This window comes from Lutjanus erythropterus, chromosome 15 (genome assembly GCF_056507025.1).
Source record: "Lutjanus erythropterus isolate fLutEry1 chromosome 15, fLutEry1.hap2, whole genome shotgun sequence".
NCBI lineage: Eukaryota > Metazoa > Chordata > Actinopteri > Lutjaniformes > Lutjanidae > Lutjanus > Lutjanus erythropterus.
Window position 1 is genome coordinate 35,111,761 of NC_139331.1, and position 21,841 is coordinate 35,133,601.

The 21,841-nt window shown below is 39.4% G+C and overlaps 2 protein-coding genes across 2 annotated transcripts; one reads left to right on the forward strand and one right to left on the reverse strand.

Annotated features, from left to right (window-relative positions):
* The first annotated feature begins 1,511 nt into the window (after positions 1 to 1,511).
* On the forward strand, positions 1,512 to 10,481 carry hey2 (hes-related family bHLH transcription factor with YRPW motif 2). Its single transcript, XM_084737306.1, has 5 exons — positions 1,512 to 1,694; positions 3,747 to 3,825; positions 4,627 to 4,710; positions 5,538 to 5,619; positions 9,455 to 10,481. Exons 1-5 carry the CDS (start codon positions 1,609 to 1,611, stop codon positions 10,168 to 10,170), a joined length of 1,047 nt encoding a protein of 348 aa, XP_084593432.1. The 5' UTR covers positions 1,512 to 1,608; the 3' UTR covers positions 10,171 to 10,481.
* Positions 10,482 to 15,294: 4,813 nt separating this feature from the next.
* LOC146314832 (lactoylglutathione lyase-like) lies at positions 15,295 to 20,985 on the reverse strand. The gene is made up of 6 exons (XM_084737514.1): positions 20,856 to 20,985; positions 18,346 to 18,428; positions 18,075 to 18,215; positions 17,357 to 17,424; positions 17,034 to 17,123; positions 15,295 to 15,508 (listed from the first exon to the last, which is right to left on the reverse strand). Exons 1-6 carry the CDS (start codon positions 20,922 to 20,924, stop codon positions 15,414 to 15,416), a joined length of 546 nt encoding a protein of 181 aa, XP_084593640.1. The 5' UTR covers positions 20,925 to 20,985; the 3' UTR covers positions 15,295 to 15,413.
* Between the last annotated feature and the right edge of the window lie 856 nt (positions 20,986 to 21,841).

Sequence of the window (21,841 nt, forward strand, 5' to 3'; positions counted from 1 at the left end):
AGTGTTGCAGAATCTCCCAAACAATGGAAGTGAATGGTGACCAGTTTTCAAACAACCCATAAAATGCCTCCATACTGCTTGTCAGTGTAATCTAAGTCACCTAAAGCCCCGACATGTCACGACATGTCAAGCTGACTCAGCAGAGGTCATTTATATGTACTTTTTTATGTTTGAAAACTGGTCACCATTCACTTCCATTGTTTGGGAGATTCTCCAACACAGTTTTCCTGTGAAACTCCAGCAGTGTTTTGTGGACTAAAAAACTAACCTTCAGTCGGGATGAGGGTGAGTAGATAATGATTGAATTTTCATTTCTAGGTGAACTATCCTTTTAAGGAGACTGCACCTATAAGCAGAACTTATTTATCACTAATAATCAAACTACACATTTATGTTTTTATTTATTTGCTAATGCCTACATATAGACATGTATAGACATGAATAATGTCGTCAATGTGAAGGTGTGTTATTACCTGTTTAAATCAAACAACACCAAAAAAAACTTAATAAACCCATTCATATATCTATTAAAACGTTATAATACATTAAATTCAAACAGAGTCAACATGCTGGATGTGTTCAGCTTCACTGCAGCAGTCTGAAACCTGTTGCCTTATATAATGACTATTTTTTGACTATCAGAAGTGGCCCCATTCCCACACACACACACACACACACACACACACACACACACACACACACACACACACACACACAGACACACACGCTCCGTCTGAACACCAGACAGGCGGTATTATCAGGAGAGAAGGAGCAGCCCTGCACAGACTGTGCACGTGGGCGGGACCACTGTGCGCGTGCGTGAGTCAGTGTGTCTATGTGTGTGTGTGTGTGTGTGTGTGTGTGTGTGTGTGTGTGTGTGTGTGTGCGCCTGCGTGTGTGTGTTTGTGGCTCCCAGGCTCCGTGGGAAAGCTCCAGCAGCAGCAGCAGCAGCAGCAGCAGAGGAGAAGGAGGAGGAGGAGGACACACCGGTCACCAGTCCAGTCTGCAGCCGACACACGAGCCACCTGCCCCGGACTATTTACTGGAGACTCACCGCTGGAAAACAAAAACAAAAAACAAAACAAAACAAAACAAAAAGAAAACAACTCCTGGAAGCTCCGGACGGAGAAATTATTTGAAACTGAACATTTTCTGTTTCTGACTTTAGAAACGAAGATTTTTGCATCATGTTTTGCTGAAGTTGTTTTTATAATTTCACAGTTCTGCAAGAGGAAAAACTTTTTTTATTTTGTTTTCTGGGAAGAAAACTAACCTGAAACTCCATCAACTCCTGGATTACAGAAGCCTAAAATTACTCCAAAATCTTTATTCATTTTTCCGGTAAGATCATATAACTAATCAGTGCTTTTAAAAGTTTATTATAGTTTGATTTTCCCCAAAATAACTCTGATGAAACATTTCTGTGATCAATATTGAGTGATTGATCATATTTCCTACTATTCGTTTTTTTGTTCTCTAAAATATTTCTCAGAGGAATCGAAAAGTTTTTTTTTTGTGTGTGTGTGTTCAGAGAGGAAGAAACTTTATTTTTCCTCCACGTCTCCCTCCCGGGGAGAGACCGACAGCTCTCCCCGCTCACCGCGCACCATGAAGCGGCCATGTGAGGACAGCAGCCCGGCGGAGAGTGACCTGGAGGAGACCATCGATGTGGGCAGTGAGAGCATTTATCCAGGGTGAGAAAATGTCTTTATTTCTTCAACATATTTAACAGTTCAAAGCTCCATTGGCTGCTGCTGATTTAATCTTATAATAGCTTAAGACAATTATATTATCCAGCCTTCAAATTCAAATATTTGTTTCTGCTACTCTGCAGAGCCTTTTTTTTAGTTTCACTTGAAGTGTTCAGATTGTAACTCAACCTTTTTCATTGCATATAAAATATTAAGTTAAAAGGATGATTTAATTGATAAACCTGTTGTCCTTCAAAAAGTGCCAATATTTTGTTTTATTGTTGTTCTGTCAAAAATATTCTGAACACCGGAAGAACAACATCTACCTGCAGGAACAAAAGAGGAAATGGAAAGTTCATGTTACTCAATAAATTCTGTATAATCAAGGCTCCAAACCACAAACATCCTTTGAAAACCTTTTCGAGATACAGTTTACTATGTTCACTGTTAATTGTGGGTAAAAGATGTTGTGCACTAGATTTTCTGTTCTGCTTGTCACTGATTAATTAAATGATTAGCTCGTTAACTGGAAGGCAGAGTTCTTACTGGTGCTGGAAATCCTTGAAAACATTTTAATTTTAATGTAGTTTGCAAGTTTTGAAAATTGCTTGGATTTTGGATAAAGTGCTTGAAAGTGCTTGGTGTGTTGCTTTTATAATAAAGCACTATATATATTTATAGAAATATGCCATTAAAGGTGCTGAAAAAGCTTTAAAATGCACTTTTAAAGTGCTTGAATTGAGAGACATCTACAGTTTTGATCTTATTCGATATCTTCAACCTGTGATGTTCAGTCCGACTCATTTTTAAGTTACTTTTTGATTAAACATTTTAAGCTTTGCAAAAGTAAAATTCAAGCACTTTCAAAGTACCTAAACCAAAACTTTCCAGATTCTCCAAGACTTTATCACATCTAAATTGTTGATGCAACTTCAAATTCCTTCTTTAACCTCAGAAATTTATCTTATCAGCTGTTCATGTTATTATTTAGCTATGGATGACAAATAGATTGTTTCATTTTAAATATTAAATTGTGACACCAGATTATGTTGAAAACGAAAATCAAAAATTTTTTACGGGCTATGTTTAAATTAGTTATTCTTAACTTTGGAAACAAAACAGCATTTTCCAAACTTTCAAGACCTTACATGAACAACTAAATAAATAAATTCCTCAACCTGCCATTTCTGCTTCAACTCCAACTACTGCCTCCCTGCGTGTCCTACGTTTCCCACAATCCCTTTCAGCAACCTCCAAAAAGTGGGTCTGTTCAACAGGTGCAGCAGTGGAAAAGAAAAGCAGTGACAATAAAACTGCAGTATTATCAGTGAAAATGTAATATATAATTTTTAAAGTATCAAAAGTTATGATGCAGAAAAATGGCCCCATTTTATACTATTATTTATCAAATCATGTTTATTTACTCAGCATATTTAATACAGCCATGGATGGGTTACTGAACAAGCACCGGTCCAGGGGCCCAAAGGGGTTTCACCTGAAAAATGTCCCTCAAACTGACTACAGATATAAATGACAACAAAAAAGGCGCAAAGTGACTACAAAGAGATACGACAGGATATCAATGTCCTTCAGAATAAAAAGCAAAAAATATAACGTGACATAAAGCAAATTGAGAAGAACATCTAAGATGAGCAGTACTGTCAGGTACTTTCATCTATAATTATGTGTTATAACTTATAAACAAACTATATGTTTGTTTATGTAAAAACAAACAAACAAACAAAACAAAAGTAGGAGGATGGAGAAAAGGTACAGTATCTGGCTCAAGTGAAAAGAGTCAATATGACAAAAATCTAATCCCCCCCCCCACCCCAATAATCATTGTTTATCTTTACTACAAACAGCTGAGATTTTATTTGTTTTGCATCTAATTTGTCTTCTTTTGCAGCAGCCAGAGTCACTTTTAAAACTGGAAATCATAGTTTATTCCACTTTTCTTGTGGATTAAAGTCTGGATTAAATCAATGCTGCTCGGCTGAAGGTCAAATATTGTATTATTTAAGATACTGAGTCAATTATTGTTTTGTTTTTCAGGCACATGAAGGCATCATATATAAGATGTGGATCACCGACCACGACCACTCAAGTGATGGCGAGGAAGAAACGCAGAGGGGTAAAGTTTCTGTTTGTATTGATAGAGCAGTTTTGACATGTTTGATCCGTTGAACCTGGACGCGTAGATTTTATGATAATCAAACCACGGGTCTGCAAACTTTACAGTCAAAAGAGTGATTTTTGGACAAAAACAAGAAAAGAGGTCTGTCTTCAGAATCTCTCTTTTTCCTTCAGACTTTTCTTTTTTAATTTGGCATCCATGGCTAATTTATGGAGACTCAAGATGATTAGTCACTGTCAAAATTTCAAGGAAAAGCCACTGAGCCACAGACGCAGGCTATGACGCACATTTTAGTTGATGGAAAATGAAAACTCTTTTTTAAATTTCAAAATCTATTGCAGTACGCTGCCTTGAAATTTTGATTTGTCTCAACTTTATCACAGGCCTACAACAATGATAAATGAAGGTTAAAATGTTAAAGAAATAACCGTTATTTATTTACAACTAATTTTTTTTTTTTTTTTTTTACCAAAGTCACAGGGGGCCACTGGAGAGGGGCTGAAGGGCCACATGTGGCTCCAGAGCTGCAGGTTGCAGACCCCCAATCTAAGTTTTGAGTATAACATTACAAAACTTGTGCAATCATGGTTTTATCATCTTTGAAATATTAAAAAAAAAAATACTATTACTATACCTGGAAAAATCTGCCCGAGGGAATCTTTACTCAGAGAGCCTTTCCTGAGTTTGAACTGTTTTTTATTTTCTTAAATTAAAAAAAAAAATTAAACTGCCCTATAAATAAGGATTATTATTTATTATTTATTATTATTTCTTTTTGTTTTTTCTTTAATTTGTCAGATTATCGAGAAGAGACGCAGAGACAGGATCAACAACAGTCTGTCGGAGTTACGGAGGCTCGTCCCCACAGCCTTCGAGAAGCAGGTGAGAGTCTGATCGTTTCTGTAGAACCACCCACAGACGTTCTTCAGGGTTCTACCAGGATCCAAAAAGAATCAATGAAAGGACTCCTCACTACTCAGTAGTCAGTTTGTGTTCTGTTCAGCTCTGGTATGTGTTGGTTTAACTTAACTTTAATTAAGTCATTTTCAATATTTTTCTCATGTTTTTGTGTCTGAGCGACTAAGAGGGACAATAATTTTAGAAACTGGTCCAGTATTGATGGAGACCGCTGCAGCCGTCAGCTGTGTTTTACCAATGACAGGCTCAGATTGTTGTTCTACACATCTGACAACATTTTGGAAAGGATGCCTGCAGAGACAAAGCTTTTTGTTAGATAGTAAGATCCTTTTTGTGAAACACAAACAGCTCACACCAAACTAACCATGTTCCACTGTCATTTTATTATTGTAAAACATTCTTCATCCAAACTGAAACAAAATAAAACTCACCAAAAACGTCTTCATTCATATTTCCACCAGCTCTGTTTTTTATGTTTGAAGTAAAGCCTTAATTCACAAAGTTAGATGTGAAAATATGTGCGAGTAAAAATACAGACTTATTAATCTACTTGGAAAAATACAAGTACCCAAAAAAGTGGATGAAGACAAACAATAAAACAGTTCAGAAAATCATATCACTTTACTGAAATGCAGCCTTTAAAACCAGGAAAAGACAGATCGCCATATAACGATATCAATATAACGGCCAGCTGGTGTCCTGTTCCTCAGTTTGGTTCATGATTATTTTACTGACTGGTGCATCCTGCTGTAACTGTTTTTTGCTTTTATTTTTATTATTGTTTTCATCAGGGTTCAGCTAAACTGGAGAAAGCAGAGATTCTGCAGATGACTGTGGATCATCTGAAGGTGCTGCAGGCTACAGGAGGGAAAGGTAACAACAATCACTGGTCTGCAAATGAAAACATTTATTTTTATCTGCGGGGTTCCAGACAACAAAGTTCACACACACATCCTTCACAGAGGAGAGTTTTACGAGCTTTACACTACCAACACAGAAATACAGTACTGAGGTGGTCTCCCAGGGGTGACGAAGACATGGTGGGTTCAGGCGGGGACAGAAGAGGTGCAGCTAACCTCCACCCAGGAGCTGGACTGAGGAAGACCTCAATGCTGCAGTACCTCACTATTGTTTCTGGGGGTAAAAAGTGTAGTTCAAGGCAGGTCTGGCCAGAGCTAACTGGTTAGCATGCTAAGTTCTGTAGCTATCTCTGATACAGAAGACATCTTCGACACAACGTCAAAACTGTTATTTCTTCACATTCTATATATTTTTTATTATTATTTTGAGTACTTAGCAAAAATATACAATATATAAAGGAAAAAAGTCTTCACTGCAATGTGCTTTACATTATTTTTTAAATGTTTTAACCTAAAAATATTTACATATTGTACCTTTAAGACTGTTTGTTCAGATTCACAGTCCACGTGAAAATTGTTGGCTGTTTTTTTACTTGTCTCCCTGTGAAGTTCTTTCCCGCTCACATGCAAAATTCAGGTTGTTATTCAGTTGGCTGTTTTCTATATGATGCGTTCAAGTGCAACATTTTAACAGAGGACGTGTCAGTCACTTATTCTTTGAAGTCATTTGAGTGTCAGTGTGGACGTGATGTCAGTCAAACAGCCCGTCAGTCAGTGTCAGCATGAAGTGTCTGTGTGTGTGTGTGTGTGTGTGTGTGTGTGTGTGTGTGTGTGTGTGTGTGTGTGTGTGTGTGTGTGTGTGAGACAGAGGGAGGTGGTGAGTCCATGGGAAAACGCTGCGGGGATAAAAGCACCACTTGACCCTGAGCAGCGCTGTTTGCTTTCATAAAGCCAGCGGGGGAGTTGATGAGGGGGGAGGACATGTGAGGGAGGAGGAGGAGGAGGTGAGGGTCAGTGTTGGCAGCGTTCACAAACCGTCTCTCTGCAGGGTTTGTTTGGGTTTACCAGCAGCAGCAGCAGCGTGTAAAGTCTGACAGAACAAACAGTCAGCTGATCAGTGCAGAAAATATCCACTACAATGAGTCATGTGGTCTGTGGTCGCCGCTAGTGACTGATTATCAAAGGTTCCCTCTAGACATGTTTGTGTCTGATGTGGTTTCTCAAAAACAAAACATCTACTCCTCCTCCCTAACCGAAACATCCAGAATCCATGAATATGAAACCGTATTTCATAGATAATTTTTGAACTTTTGGACAGAGGATGTCTCCTGTTTGCCTCCTCAGTGTGCGTGTGCACTGACGGCTTCTAGATTAAGTTTCATGCTGGATCAGGATAAGTTGTAATGTCATAAATCCTGCAGGTTCATCCAGGTGTTAAACTGAGATTTAAGGTGAAACAGAGAAACCTTCCCTCTTCAGCAGAAGGAGGGTTGATCTTGCACTCAAAGCCACATGCTTGCAGAACGTAGAGTAGAAATGCTCCCTTGCAAGGGTGCTTTTTCACCCACAGATACTGTTCTGTGTGCTTGTATCCTGGTTTTGACGTGCCTAAACTCTGAAACTAACTAAACACTATAACTTCAGCAGGTGAATGTGAAAACAAACTCTGCACAGACATCATTCAGCACAGTGAACCTCAATGAAGAAGAAGAAGAGGAGATAGTGGTGAGGGACTTACCGGCATCCTCTATCTTGCAGTTACATCCTGAACATCCTGGAAAAACTTGATGTCACCTGTGGCAAACTTTTGCAAGGTGTCGTTAACTTTTCTTACATCAAATATTTAGCTGGCTATGACGGAGTATTATAGTGCATAAAGCAAACTAAATTAATACCTTGCACAATATTAAAATGGGATCTCTGAAAGATGTTTCGTTGTGTAACACTCTCTCTAGACTACAAACATCATGTCAGTAATAGACTCCTAGGTTTCATCTTGTTCGCACATTTCAAAGCGTTAGCAGCAATAAACTTCCGAACTTTCCGTGCAGCTTTGTGTGAATATTCCTGATCTATTTTTCCATCAGCACGATGCACATAATTGTGCCATAAGCACAGCAGTGTGTGGTTGAGTGAGGGAGAGGGTTGGTGGCTGAGCTGGAAGCAGTTCTCTCAGGCCCTCACTGCCTGTCTTCGACTGTTTCGGTGATCAAACCACACAGCCAATATTTTTACATTTTTAACCATTTGTGATGCAGATTTGTACGCAGATTATACAATATTGTGCTGTGTTGCAGACTTTGCTCAACTTGCTCTCGTTGCTGTTACAGCATTCTGTTAATATTCTCCGAACTGTGTTTTCTGATCTTAAACTTGCTTTGAATGCACATAAAGTGAAGTTTATGTTGTTCTTTAGTGTAAGAAATAATGATAGCAGTTTCTGAATTTCCATTAAGCACAGATCCAATTTTGAAAGAGTTAAAGAATGTAGAGTTATAGACATTCCTCTGGAACTCTAAAACTCTGGAGCCCCTGGATTCTGCCTATCATTCTGCAAGCTGTACTTGTTTATTTATAAGACTATCTTTGCCACCATACATTTCATCTTTGTTAGTTTGGTCTTCTGGTCCATCAGAACTCTGTGTGCCTTTTTACAAATAAAGAAGAAGTAACAGTATTGCTGCTGGTATAAAACATGCAGCTGTTATTGTGTTTTTCATTTTTCAGTGTGAACTATTTAAATGTTGAGAGATTTAATCTGGGCGTATTTAAAATAGTTATATCTCTTTCAAAGAGATACTTGAGAAAATAATAATGTAACTGCTTTTTTGCTGAGACGATGTCATGTGACGTATAAGGTCAGAGGAGGTAATTAGCTTAGCATGAATGGGGCAAACAGCTAGCCTGGCTACTTTAGATGTCAATGTGCAGAGCAGATAAGATGATCCAACCAATAAGATGATCAATATTTCCATGCTTTTTTTGGCGCCTGACTCTGAACATTGGGGCTCAATGTCACCATCTGACCAGTGTTTCGTGGGTATTCTTTAAATTTTTGCTGAACATTTTCAAATGCATGTTTGATCATTGTGATGGATTAGACCACTCAAGTTAAGCAAGTCCCTTGTCAACGTCAATATATTTTCATATATATGTTTGTACCTGTTTTACTTGAATTGTTTTAGTATTTCGGATCTTGTATCATTATGAATAGTACTCATATGTTTGTTTTAATTGCTTTCTTTTACCTCATATTTTTTTTATCATTTCTATCTTTGTATTTGTATTTCATCTTTTAAACCATTGTTTACCAGACATCACTGTAAATGAGGGTCAGCCCTCAATTGATTTTTTAAGTTTAAATGAAGGTTATATATATTCAAAGTGACCAATCACAGGAGCGGAGGCGTCAGACAGCTTGTTGCGTGAGAGAGTGTTGAGCAGTTGTGAGTGTATCGGGCGTAGAGGGTCACAGCCCCGTGCTCGCAGGACCACATTTGAGAGGTTTGTGATGCAGAGCATAAAGGACGCTTTTCTGCTTGTGGATCTGTTGCTGTGGCCTCGTATCACATGCACATGCCTGGTTTTTATGTGTTTTGAGACTCACTAAAACCACAACAGAAACACTTACAGATGTTGAACGTGATGTTGAACTGGACTGTGTTATGTTAAAATTTATTCCTAATGATTTGTGAGAAATGCTGAGTCATGAAACTCCACAGGCTTTGTTGAGGTACAACTGTGACTCGTTAAGTTTTGCATTAAAACATTCATGCGGTGTTTTATCATGGAGACTATCTAACCCTCGGTTTTTAACCATGTCTGTCCTTCTCTCTCTGTCTCTGTAGGATATTTTGACGCCCACGCTCTGGCTCTGGACTTCCTGTCTCTGGGTTTCAGGGAGTGTGTGACGGAGGTTTCCCGTTACCTGACCGCCGTGGAGGGCCTGGACTCCAGTGACCCGCTGCGCTCCCGCCTCCTCTCCCACCTCACCTCCTGTGTCTCCCAGCGTGACGCCGCCACCCTCACCATGACCTCCCATCACCCCCACCAGCAGCCTCACCCTTTACCTCACCCCTTCCACCCCCATCACTGGGCTGCTGCGGCCGCCGCTGTCGCCACGGCGGCTGCGTTTCGACCTCTGCCGGCCACGTCGTACGGACTGAGCGGCCTCTCTGTTTCTCCAGATGCTGGAGGAGGTGGAGCCCCCCAGAGGCTGGCGGAGTTATCACAGCGCAGCTCCTTCTCCTCATATGCAGACTCCACCACCGCCTCCTCTTCTCCTTCTTCCTCCTCCTCTTCCTCCTCGTCTCTCGTGCTCCCCTGTGCTCCAGCTCCCCTCTCCGCCTCCCTCCTCTCCCTCTCGGCGTCTTTTCCCATCACCCTTCACGGAGGTTTCCCCATCGTCCCTCCCTCCTCCTTCACCTCCACCGCCTCCACCACCAGCCCTCCCATCTCCTCTTCCTCCTCCTCATCTTCGTCCTCCCAGACTCCTCACAGCAGCAGCAGCAGCAGCAGCAGTAAACCCTACAGACCGTGGGGAACTGAGGTCGGAGCGTTCTGACCGTCTGCTGCAGACTAACCTCTGACCTGATGATCCACTGACAGTTTTAACAGCCTGGAAACACTTTTACCACCAGCAAACAAATTACTTATAAAACAAACTGACTAAAACAAACTTTACCAAAGCAACTAGTTAACTAGTTAATTAACTTGTTAACCTCTGAAGTGTGTTCGACTGTTCTTACCTGCTGATCTCACAAAGTGAACAATTTCTCTGAGACTTCTGCCCTGAGAACAGAAACTTATGTTTTCATGTGTTGCCTTTCTTCTTTCTATTCAAACTTACTGAACTGATTTATCTTGTTTTACTGAGTTCAGCTCAGCCGGGGGCCAATCAGAACGTGTGCTTGTTTGGAGTGACCCAATTGTTTGGCCCCCTGAGCTGCTACTTGCAGCGTTGTTTAGAACCGCTCATTTGAATGATCTCCCTCCTGACTGACAGAATCAGGATTTAAAGAATGGTTTGTTTTGTTTGTTTAAATTTGGTTTTGTTGACTGTTGGCTTTCAGTCCAAAAGTTACAAGCCAAAATGAAAAGTTCATTGTTATGGAACCACCATCTGGCCAAATTGCACCAAATTCAACAGTGCACTCTCTTGGATCCTCAGCAATACACCCACCAAGTGTGAAGTTGATCAGATGGACCGTTCTCGAGATATACGATGGACAGTCATATATACAGTCAGACATATTCCTTCCTTTCCTCCTTGAGTTTTGTTTTCATATGCAATTTACTCCACTTTATATAATATACTTTTATATAAGATGGAGGACATGACAACTCCCCAAAAGTGAAGCCAGAATATCTTGATTGCCCCCTGGTGGCTGGCTGCAGTATAGGTCCTAAACCTCGCCTCCTTGCCTCATGTTGGCAGATGGGAAATAGACCAAACTAAAAAAAAATCAAAGTACACATCAAATATATACTAAACATAGTTTCTGGCATTTTAGATAGCTCTTGTCACACTGATGTTTGTTCAAATGTTGACATCACCATCTGGAATATTTTGGTTTCATTTTTGGTTTCAGGACCGACCATATGACAGTAACAGACGAACCAAAGTTTGCCTCTGAGATAATCAATTCACTGACATTTAACCAAACTAACAAGAATGCACACATTTATTAGAGAAACTAAAAACTGAGAATAAAATTGTTGCCAAACTGCTGACCTGCCAAAACCAGCACAGTCCAAACAGTTGTATGTTCAGCAGATAATAACATTGATGGTGATTGTAAACTGAAACTCAACCGTATCTGATTCCACTAAACTGCTTTTTATTATTTGTGGTTTACATGTAAACTGTCACTGAATTTACCATCAGAACTCTGTGTGCCTTTTTACAAATAAAGAAGAAGTGACAGTATTGCTGCTGGTATAAAACATGCAGCTGTTATTGTGTTTTTCATTTTTCAGTGTGAACTATTTAAATGTTGAGAGATTTAATCTGGGCGTATTTAAAATAGTTATATCTCTTTCAAAGAGATACTTGAGAAAATAATAATGTAACTGCTTTTTTGCTGAGACGATGTCATGTGACGTATAAGGTCAGAGGAGGTAATTAGCTTAGCATGAATGGGGCAAACAGCTAGCCTGGCTACTTTAGATGTCAATGTGCAGAGCAGATAAGATGATCCAACCAATAAGATGATCAATATTTCCATGCTTTTTTTGGCGCCTGACTCTGAACATTGGGGCTCAATGTCACCATCTGACCAGTGTTTCGTGGGTATTCTTTAAATTTTTGCTGAACATTTTCAAATGCATGTTTGATCATTGTGATGGATTAGACCACTCAAGTTAAGCAAGTCCCTTGTCAACGTCAATATATTTTCATATCAGAAAAAATGAGAGGAAATCAAGGGATGTGCAGCCCAGGAATCAGCCTAATTGCTGAACAAATGAGATGTGAGTGGTGATTCAGGGCTCTGAAATGTTTCAATTGAGAGAAAAAAAATATAAACTAAAATCTAAAACACAGCAGTATGTTTTGCAAAAAGTTTAGTTTGATGTAAAGCACAAGTAGTTTGTGGTAAATGGACTAGAACATTAAAAACCATTGGAATGGTCCTTTAAACTCACCTTGATCAAGTCAGCCTGCACCGCGACGCAAACTGGAAACCATGACTGAATTATCTGAGGTTCACTGCTCATTCTTGACCTGTAACGGTCTCGCCACAAGGTCCATTTAGTAGCTGCTGAGGCTCTCAATCACATCACATGATCCCCCTCTGTGGCTCCAGCATCTTTATCTCTGTCACTCAGGTATAGATGCTCAAGTTTCTATTTTTTATGAGCAATCTAAAGAAAATTCATACAAGTTTTGTGACTTGGACAAACTCCATCTAGTGTGGAAGATCATGTGACGTGGTCGAAAGCTCCAGAACAGTTAAATGGACCTTCAACGTGATTCAATTAATCTGCAAAACAAAATGTTTCTCACTTCAAATTCTTTAACTTCATGTATCAAAGAGTAACCAGACTGTGATCCCAAGTTGTAAAAGTATTACAGAATCAAACAGCACACTCACACACAGACACACACACACACACACACACACACACACACACACACACACACACACGTTAATCCAGTCCTTCTTTGCCTTCATCTTGCAGTTGATTTACACACTGAAATCACTGCTGCAGCCATTAAATCCTCCCGAGAAGAAAACGGCGTCATTTCCAGCTGAATGGAGGATTAGAGGCTGACAGGCCTGGGAACGGCTCCGTGGGCCGTAAATCCGCCCCGGTCAGCCGACACGGTTCTCACGCCGGGACGCCGCTTTGAAGTGACCGGCGGTAAATTGGGTGACATGAGCCGGTCAGCACTTTACATACAGACGCACAGAGAGGCCGACACAACAGGACAGAGGACAGAAACCGTGTGAGGACACGCTGGAGTAAAGAGAAGTTCACACAGGGAAGCTTCTGTTAAAAAACTATAATAGTTTGTCTGGTCATTTGTAATAAATAAAGTGGTTGCTATAACAACTGTATGATTAATTATTTCCAGTTAAAACACCTGAAGAATTTTCTGTTTTTGGCTTCATCAGCTGCTGACAGTGAGCACAGTTTCTCACACAAGGGATAGTTCGTACTGCTGTGGACAGGGTCAGCAGCAAGGTGTATTTTAGACACCTAAAAATCAGTTTAAATGTACACTGTATCTGGAATATTTTTACTGCTTTAACTTGCTGTCGAACAACTTTTTCCGACCAGAAACCGCCATTATACAGGCTAAATATCTCTCTCTGCAAACCAACCAAACTCCATAGGCAAAATCAGTAATTTTACCTCACATAACACAGGAGCCGCTGGTCTCACACTGCCTTCATCTGTTAGTTTGTTGGTGTTATTGTGTCTATTCAATGTTTCAAAGGATTAGTTTGGATTCACCGAAGTCACACCGTCAGGCAGCCTTTTCTGACGGATCAAGGCAGCAGGAGACCGACAACTCCTGTGTTCAGTGAAGTAAAACGATTGATTTTGCCTATGGAGTTTGGTTGATTTGGAGAAAATTATATTTGGCTTATATAATGGTGGAAAGGTAAAATATTCTAAATATAGTATACACCTGAAATAACAGTGTGTCAACCGCCATCTACTGTAGGTAATACACTGACTATGCATAAGTACCTCATATAACCATACTTCAAATAATCTGAATTATCCCTTTAATTCTTTATTATTTCTAGAAGTGACTGAGGCTAACAATTAAACAAGCTAGCAAGCAGCTAACATAATGCAGGAAAGGCACAGGCATAATGAAAGGATGAGGCCACTGAGAATATCATAATTTCAGACACACTGAAAAATTACAAAGAAAAACTCTATACGGCTAAAATTACAATATATTAACTTACCAAACTCTGAAACATGAACATTATCGGGGTACAAGTTGGTTAAATGTATGCAGTCTGCACTTGATGGGGATTTGGAGGCAACAGAGGCCCCTCAGCAGGTTAATCTGCCCATGTTACTGATACTTTTACTGCTTTTCTAGACAGCGAGCTCAGTTTGCACACCAGTAATATACAGTATGTGTAGTGTGTCTGTACACGTCATTCATTTATGACCCGCTCAAAGAGTGTGAGCATTTTTTCATACACAGTATTTCACATTTACTGTGTGAACAAGTATTATTTCATTATACAACCCTGTGTTGTATTGTGAACGGGTTTATTTTACAATAATGACCTGCTCGGTGTACATCATCCTGCTTATTACATGGTTATTCAGAAAATGAATTAATAATTTGGCTCAAAATACTGATTTAAAAATAATTTTGTTGATTTAAAAAGGATTTGACCTGCTTACTCTCCGTTATCCCGTACTTTTTAGCCACATTAGCAGCTCACATGTCAGTGTTGGTCAGACTGTTGGATGGTGGATGAATTGTGATGAAGTTTGGTTCATTTATGTTCCTCTCAGTCTCGGGAGAAGTTGGCCTTCAGGGCTTTTTGTCAGAAAGGCCTTTCTGGGAGAAAGCATTCACATTTCTAATCATATTTTTTCTTATGTGCCGGATGTCTGTTATTTTTAAAAAATATTTTTGTCCGTTTACTTTTCTATATTTCTTTACTTCAAACTTGTTTGTTTTAGTTTTTTGGTGCTGTATGTTTGTCACAGTTTGGTTTCTTATTTCTGTTAAAGGTTACAGTTATTTATTGTTTCATGAGTCTATGTTTTGTTTTTTATTCGGCTTATTTATAAATTTCTTGTCTTACTGATATTGTGTGATCTTAAATTGTTGTCTTTTTTAAATTGTGTTTGTTTGTGTGGACTGGGAAGACTAGAATAATATTTTTCTTGATAAAAAAATATCTGCAAAACATATCTCATTCCCATCAGCCTCAGCTGCAGCTACTTTGTGTTTAGTACTAGTTAGCAGATGCTGCTAAATGCACGCTAACAAGCTAAATTAAGATGGTGAACATGCTAAACATCATAGCTGCTGCACATTAACGTGTCATTATGAGCATGTTAGTATGATGATGATGACTCTTCATCTCTGTAACAGACTGTCAGTAGACTCAAAGACACAGTGACCACTTTTTTTTCAGAAAAGAAACACAGACGTTACAGTGAGATGTGACAAGAAAACTAAACATCTGACAGGAGCTGGACTGAAACAGAACAGAGTTTATCAAAGGTTTGTCATGTAAACAGCAAAGTCTTTTTTTGTTTCAGCTCATTAATCCAACCAGTGATGCCCTGAATATTTCCCAGCATGCCTCTGCTTTAAGGTGACATCAAGGAGAACATCTTGTTGGGACTTAAAATCTCGATCCAGTAGCCGTCAGGATCCTGAATGAAGGCCAGACCCTTCATTTTACCTGAGAGGAGGAGAACATGGAGGTGGTTCATGTAATGGCAAACACACACACACACACACACACACACACACAGGACATTACATTGACTTACATTCTTTTCCTTGAGAAAAGAAGGGTTGGGTTGATCTACTATTAAATTCTCTCTTTTTCCTTAACATCTTTAAAAAAAAACTTTAGAATAAAATAATAACTTTAAAAAGTTTTGCAGACCTATAATCTTTAGTTGAGATAATTTACTTTTTTAGATAAACTTGAAACTTTCAGTATGAGAAACTCAAAACCAAAAGTATTAAAAAAAAATTGTCAAAGTGAACTGTGAACTTGATTTTTCATCATTTCTGAACCTGAAAATTACATGATTTCTTTTTTTGGGCTCGAAACTCAAAAATCTATAACAGTATGTTGCTTTGAAATTTTGTGTTGTCTAAACTTTTTTCATAGACCTACAACAATGTTAAATGAAAATTAAAATGTCAAAGAAATAACTATTATTCAATTCCATATAAAGTTTTTCCACAGTCACAGGGGGCCCCTGAGCTGCAGGTTGCAGATCCCGACCTAAATTTAAACTTATCCCAACCTTAACCCAAGTCTGCACCCTTAAATTTATTGATTTACATTATATGGATTTGCATTTTGTCCCCCTAAGGAAGGCGAATCCCCAAAATGTGAGTGTGTAAACAGATTTATGTCCCCACAACATGAGTAATACATGTCCACAGATACACACTTGTTTTTCTCTTAGAGGAATGTTGCAGTGATTTAACTAATCCAAACCTAAAGTCTAACCCTAAAATGTCTGTTTCTGTGAGTTTAGAGACATTTTATGTCACTACAACCTCATTAAAACAAGTGAAGAGAGCTCACCGTCAGTTCTGACCTAAAAGCTGCTAAAGACCAGTTGGATCTGAGCGCCACCTGCTGGTCAAAATGAATATCACCGCTGAGCAAGGTGAGCTTTATTGTTTATTATTATTGACATCATCATCATCATCATTATTATTAACACTAGGAGACTGGTCCGTTATAAGGTTTAATAGCCAAGAGTTTGATTTTTATTAAATATATTTTTCAGCAGAACTGAATAGTTAAAAAATCAAAACCCTCTCAAAATACGGTTTACTCCAGTTCTCAAGAATGAGTGTTTTAATAATTGTCATTTTTCATGTAAAAATATTTCACTGTTCCTGCTTAACGAATGTAAAGATTTGCTGCTTTCCCTTTAACTGATTGTAACAATTTGAATGTATTTGTGCTAATTTTGAGGCTGTTTTTGGAAAAAACAAACACTGAAGATGCTGCAAGAGCATCGAATGTGAATTAATCCACCACTGAAAATAGTCCCCAACAAACGCATCTTTTATTTTTGGATAAAAACTTCAGTGAGCAGCTGTTTCAAGAAGTGGTTTAGTAGTCTATTTAATAATATGAAACTATATATTCATAAGCCAGCCTTTTAATATTAAAGGGACAGTTCACACCAAAATCAAAAATACATATTTGAAAAAAAAAAAAAAAAACTCACCCGAGTCTGGTTTCTTGACAAACGTCACATTTAGCTTTTCAAAAACTTTGCAGGCTTCGTGAACATCTGGAACAGCAATACCAATATGACCTGCAGCGAGACGGCAGGTTACACCCAAAAAAACACACACACACACAAAGAACACACAGTGTAGGTGTCACCTGTTTCACCTTTTCTCTCAGCACAACTTTTACATCATCATAATCATTATAGTAAACAGTAACAATACAAATTAAAAGAATCACTTAAGCTACTTTAAGTTAATTACTTAATTACAACTTTTCTGCTACCAGTGAAATAAACTTAGTTAAACTTCTTCTCACCAAATCCTTGTGGGTGGCTGTTCCCGTTGTGGTACGACAGATTTTCAACTGACTGTGAACCCCAGTTACTGAAGGACAGAGAAATTAAATTCAGTAAGACACCAAAACTATTTCTTAACTAAAAGATTTTCATTACTCAGGACTGAGATCGATCTTCCTCAAACACAAATTCTCTGCTATTTATAACTGAGGATTTGCTGATTCATAGCAACATATAAGAGCGGTTACATGAATGGGTTGAAAAGATATTGTTGAAAGATTTTTCTCTGAAGAAGAAAATTATATCAAATGTTTAACATTCCTACTGGCAATAGTAAAACATCCTGGGGGAGGTTTTGGGTCCCACCTCAGTGATGAGATGTGGTGAAATGCAAAGAAAATTCCATGTTCTAACAAATCTCTCGAGGCCCAATATGAAATTCTTCATAGACTACAGCTGTTAGATGTAAAAATGACCCTATGTGCTCTTCTTTTTGTCTGAAATGTAAAGATAGCTGTCGTACAAATGGCTGTGCGTCAAATTTTATCTTGGTTGTCACATGCAAGGACAGATAAAGAAAGTATTTTGGATTGATACACCTCTAAATCCACCCAACTCCAAGAAATTGTAGTTAAATGAGTAATTGAACTACATGTAGTTAACTACACTCCAATACTAATAATTCTGAATATAGGTACAGTTACAGGTGTATCAGGGTGTGGTGGTCATCATACGTACTGTATAAGCTCTATAGTGGCTCGACGAGAGAAGGTCCACGCCGTCCTTTCTCTGATGTCTGACGGGATCTCCGACTTATCCTCGTAACCCAGGAAGTAGAGGGTGAAACGCATCGAAGGGAAGTCGATCTTCTGGAGCAAACTGGAAACCAGCACAGAGCCCGGTGGTTAATGGTTTGAAAGTCCGGACTGATGGTTACTTACAGATTTGTTGCACAGAAAAGTTTGGCATGTTTGAATCAGATCTGCTGAAGCTCAGACTGAGGACTCACGTCATGCCGAGGACTCGAGTGTAGAAGTCCAGAGATCTCACTGGATCTTTGACCCTCAGCATCGTCTGCTGCATCATGTAGTCCTGCACAGAACAAAATAATTATTAAATAATAATAAACAATGATCAAATAAAGCTTTACAGCTGCACTGATCAACTTTTTCATGTAAAAAAACTGTGTCCAGATTGGTTTCAGAGAGTTTGGACAGCAGAAAAAACACGATATACGGTTCTTGCAAACCAAATCGAAGCCACATTCAGAGGTTCTTTGAAAAGTGATTCCAAATGCTGCAGATGTGTCTGAAGAAAGAAACTGAGAAACAAATCTGATTTGCCTGCAGTTGGAACAAAATCATAGAGACGAGCTGGTGAAGAAAGTCGGGCATTAAGCGGCTAAAGAGCCTCGCTAAATTTTTCTCAAACGGTGGTGGAGACCAAAACAGAGTGAAAAACAGACACAATATGTTAATAATCAAGTTGGAGGAGAAAACCATGACAGACTAATATTACAGTAGACCAAAGATAAGTTTGTTCATGTACATGTTCATGTTGTTACAATGGTATTACATTAGGCGAACGGCACAGTTCCTCTATACAACAAGAAATCAATGTCCAGTTTGAATCTGCCAGCTCACACCTACAAAGTCTGCCTGAAACTTGTGCGTCATGATTGACGACCAGCTAACCTTCAAGGTCCATGTGGCCTCGATTTCTCAGTTGTGCCATTTTTCTCTGTACAATATCAGAAAGATCAGACCCTGCCTGTCTGAGCACGCAGCTCCTGGTTCAGGCTCTCGTAAAATCACACATTAACAACTGGAACTCCTCACTGGCAGCACGTTCAAACCTCCGCTGATGATCCAGAACACGGCAGCACTTCTGGTTTTCAACCAGCACAGAACAGCACATTTCATCCCACCGTTCAGATCGCTCCACTGGCTTCCAGTCGCTGCCCACATCAAATTCAAAACCCTGAGACTCGACTGCAAAACAGCAACTAAAACTGCTCCCGCTTACCTGAGTTCCCTCATCTGGGTCTACGCTCCCTCCTGCTCACTGCGCTCTGCCAAAGAAAGACGCCGGATTCAACCACCACAACAGGACCCAAGGTCACTAGCTAGACTCCTCCAGTCTGTGGCTCCCTGATGGTCGAATGAGCTACCAAACTGTTTGATAAGCAGAGTCGCTCTCAGTCTCTAAGAACAGACTGAAGACCCAGCGCTTTCCTGAACATATCCTTAAAAAAAATACAATGCATCTCATGCACTTTATGCACATTCCCACTTGCACTTCCTGTAGGCGTCTACGTCCTATCAGACTTAAACTTTGCTTCATGGCACTTACTTGTGTTGTTCTCACTTGCCTAGATCTTTGCTTGTGTTGTATCAGCTCTCAGATTCTCTCAGTACATCACGATGGATAAAGGTGTCTGATAAAAGCGTCTGCTAAATTAAATTATAAATTGTTTAGGACTTGCTTCTGTTGTCGAACTAACAGCCCAGAGCTCACATGTAACTCGGGCTAACTTCAAACAACCAGATCAAACTCCTGCTGGAGCTGGTTGGGAGAAGAGCGAAAACATCTTTTTGATGCAGAAAAGCCGTCTGTGTCGTTCTTTGTTCTTCTTTCGATGAAGAAATACCAGATCTGATTTATCTGATGCTATCACAGTATCTGAGCTAAACTCTTCAGGACCCATGGAGTCAATTCCATGGACGCTTCTCGCTGTAGTCACAGCCAGAACCAGGCCTGTAGCTGAAAGCAGTCCCTCCTAGGATGCTGATTGGCTGCACCACTTTTGGTGCAGACACAAATGGAAAACTTGAAGCCTGGCATGATGGATTCTCACGAGGTCTTGTGAATCCAGCTGCTTCACAAGGCAAACACATCCTCACATTTAAGAAGCTGGAACCAGCAAATGATTGACGTTTCTGCAAAACAATGACACGGTCTCACCTCACTGTGAATTTGATGAAAAGGAGGATTATAGAGTAACCAGGACTCTGTTTCTGGAAAGACAGGTTGTTTTTTTCAAATGTCACCTGAGCTGTCAGCACCACAGATTAAACTGCATTCACAGTATTGTACTGAGCTGCGGGCAGAAATCTCAAAATCTCGGCAAGTAAAAGTGAAACCATCTACATGGCCAGATAACAAAATGTTTGATGTAATTTGTTGGACTGGCTGCATTGTAACTGTGATTCTGCTGTTTTCAGCCTGTGAGTATATATTCTGCTCTGTATCTACTGTAATAGAGTGGAGGCTTCTTCTTGTTCTTCTTCTTCTTCTTCTTCTTCTTCTTCTTCTTCTTCTAACAAAAAATGTGAACTGTCATTGTGGCCTACAGGCATCTGCGGGTCTGAAGGCACAGATGAGTTACTGCCAGCAGGTTGGACTGCATTACATCCTCACACATCACACCATCTGGATCTTCTGTCCAAGCAGGAACATTAAATAAACTGAAGTTGAATAAAGAAATAAAAAAGAGGATATGACAAACCAAACCGTCACCTTGGTGATGGGATCTCCCTCCTTGCAGGCGGCGTTCACAGCCTCTTCTGACAGTCCTCTGGACACCATGGTTCTCAGATCAGACTGAATGATCCCACACACTCAGGTTCCTCCTTATACGCCTTGCCTGTGCTGCCTTCAGGTGCTGCTGGGAACATTGTGCTTCAGATATGTGATATCCTGCTCTGATGCTTTCGAGTACAGATTAATGTACAGAAAAGTATTTTTTGGTTCAGTTTTAGGGATCACAGATTTAATTGTGAAAATGTAAATTAATTATTTTCTATTCTATTTGAATTTCTATTTGGTCCATGTAGACAGTTTGAGTAAATCATCTTCATCTTATATCTTACTGTGCAACTATAAATTTGTCCTAAAGGGGAAATTCACCACTTTTTCAGTTTCCAGTCAGTGTTGATGGTAGATTTAGTCAATTCGTGCAATAAATTCCTCAGTGTTTTATAGTACGTGTGTACTGAATGATAAAAGGTAAATATAATAACAATAATCAGACTCCATTGACAAAAACATTAATTTTACTTTCACTTATTGTGAAACACACTCTATTAAAACTTGACAGAAACAAAATAAAACTCATCTAAACCATCTCACTGTTCACCGATCACCAACTCTGGTTTACTTGAGATAAATCCCGACACCTTTCCTGTGCTCTTAAACGTCTCGACTGGCAGCTCAGATGTGTCACAGAAGAGTTGGGGTTTCCCTGTTTAGACATTTCTGACAGAACCTGAAGGCAACAGGATATTTTTTCCCCGCCAGGTGTTTCTGTTGAGGGGCGTGGTCACAGTCACACTGCTGCCTTCAGGTCCTCAAGAAACGGCCACATCACTCAGAAGAAAAACCACAGAGCAGCAACATGATATCTGAGCTGCTCCACAGAGGAAATAATCTCTGAATATCAAACTACAGTGAATTTCTCTGCTCCTTGTTCTTTTTTTAAAAAATAAAAAAAATCTGTGAAATAA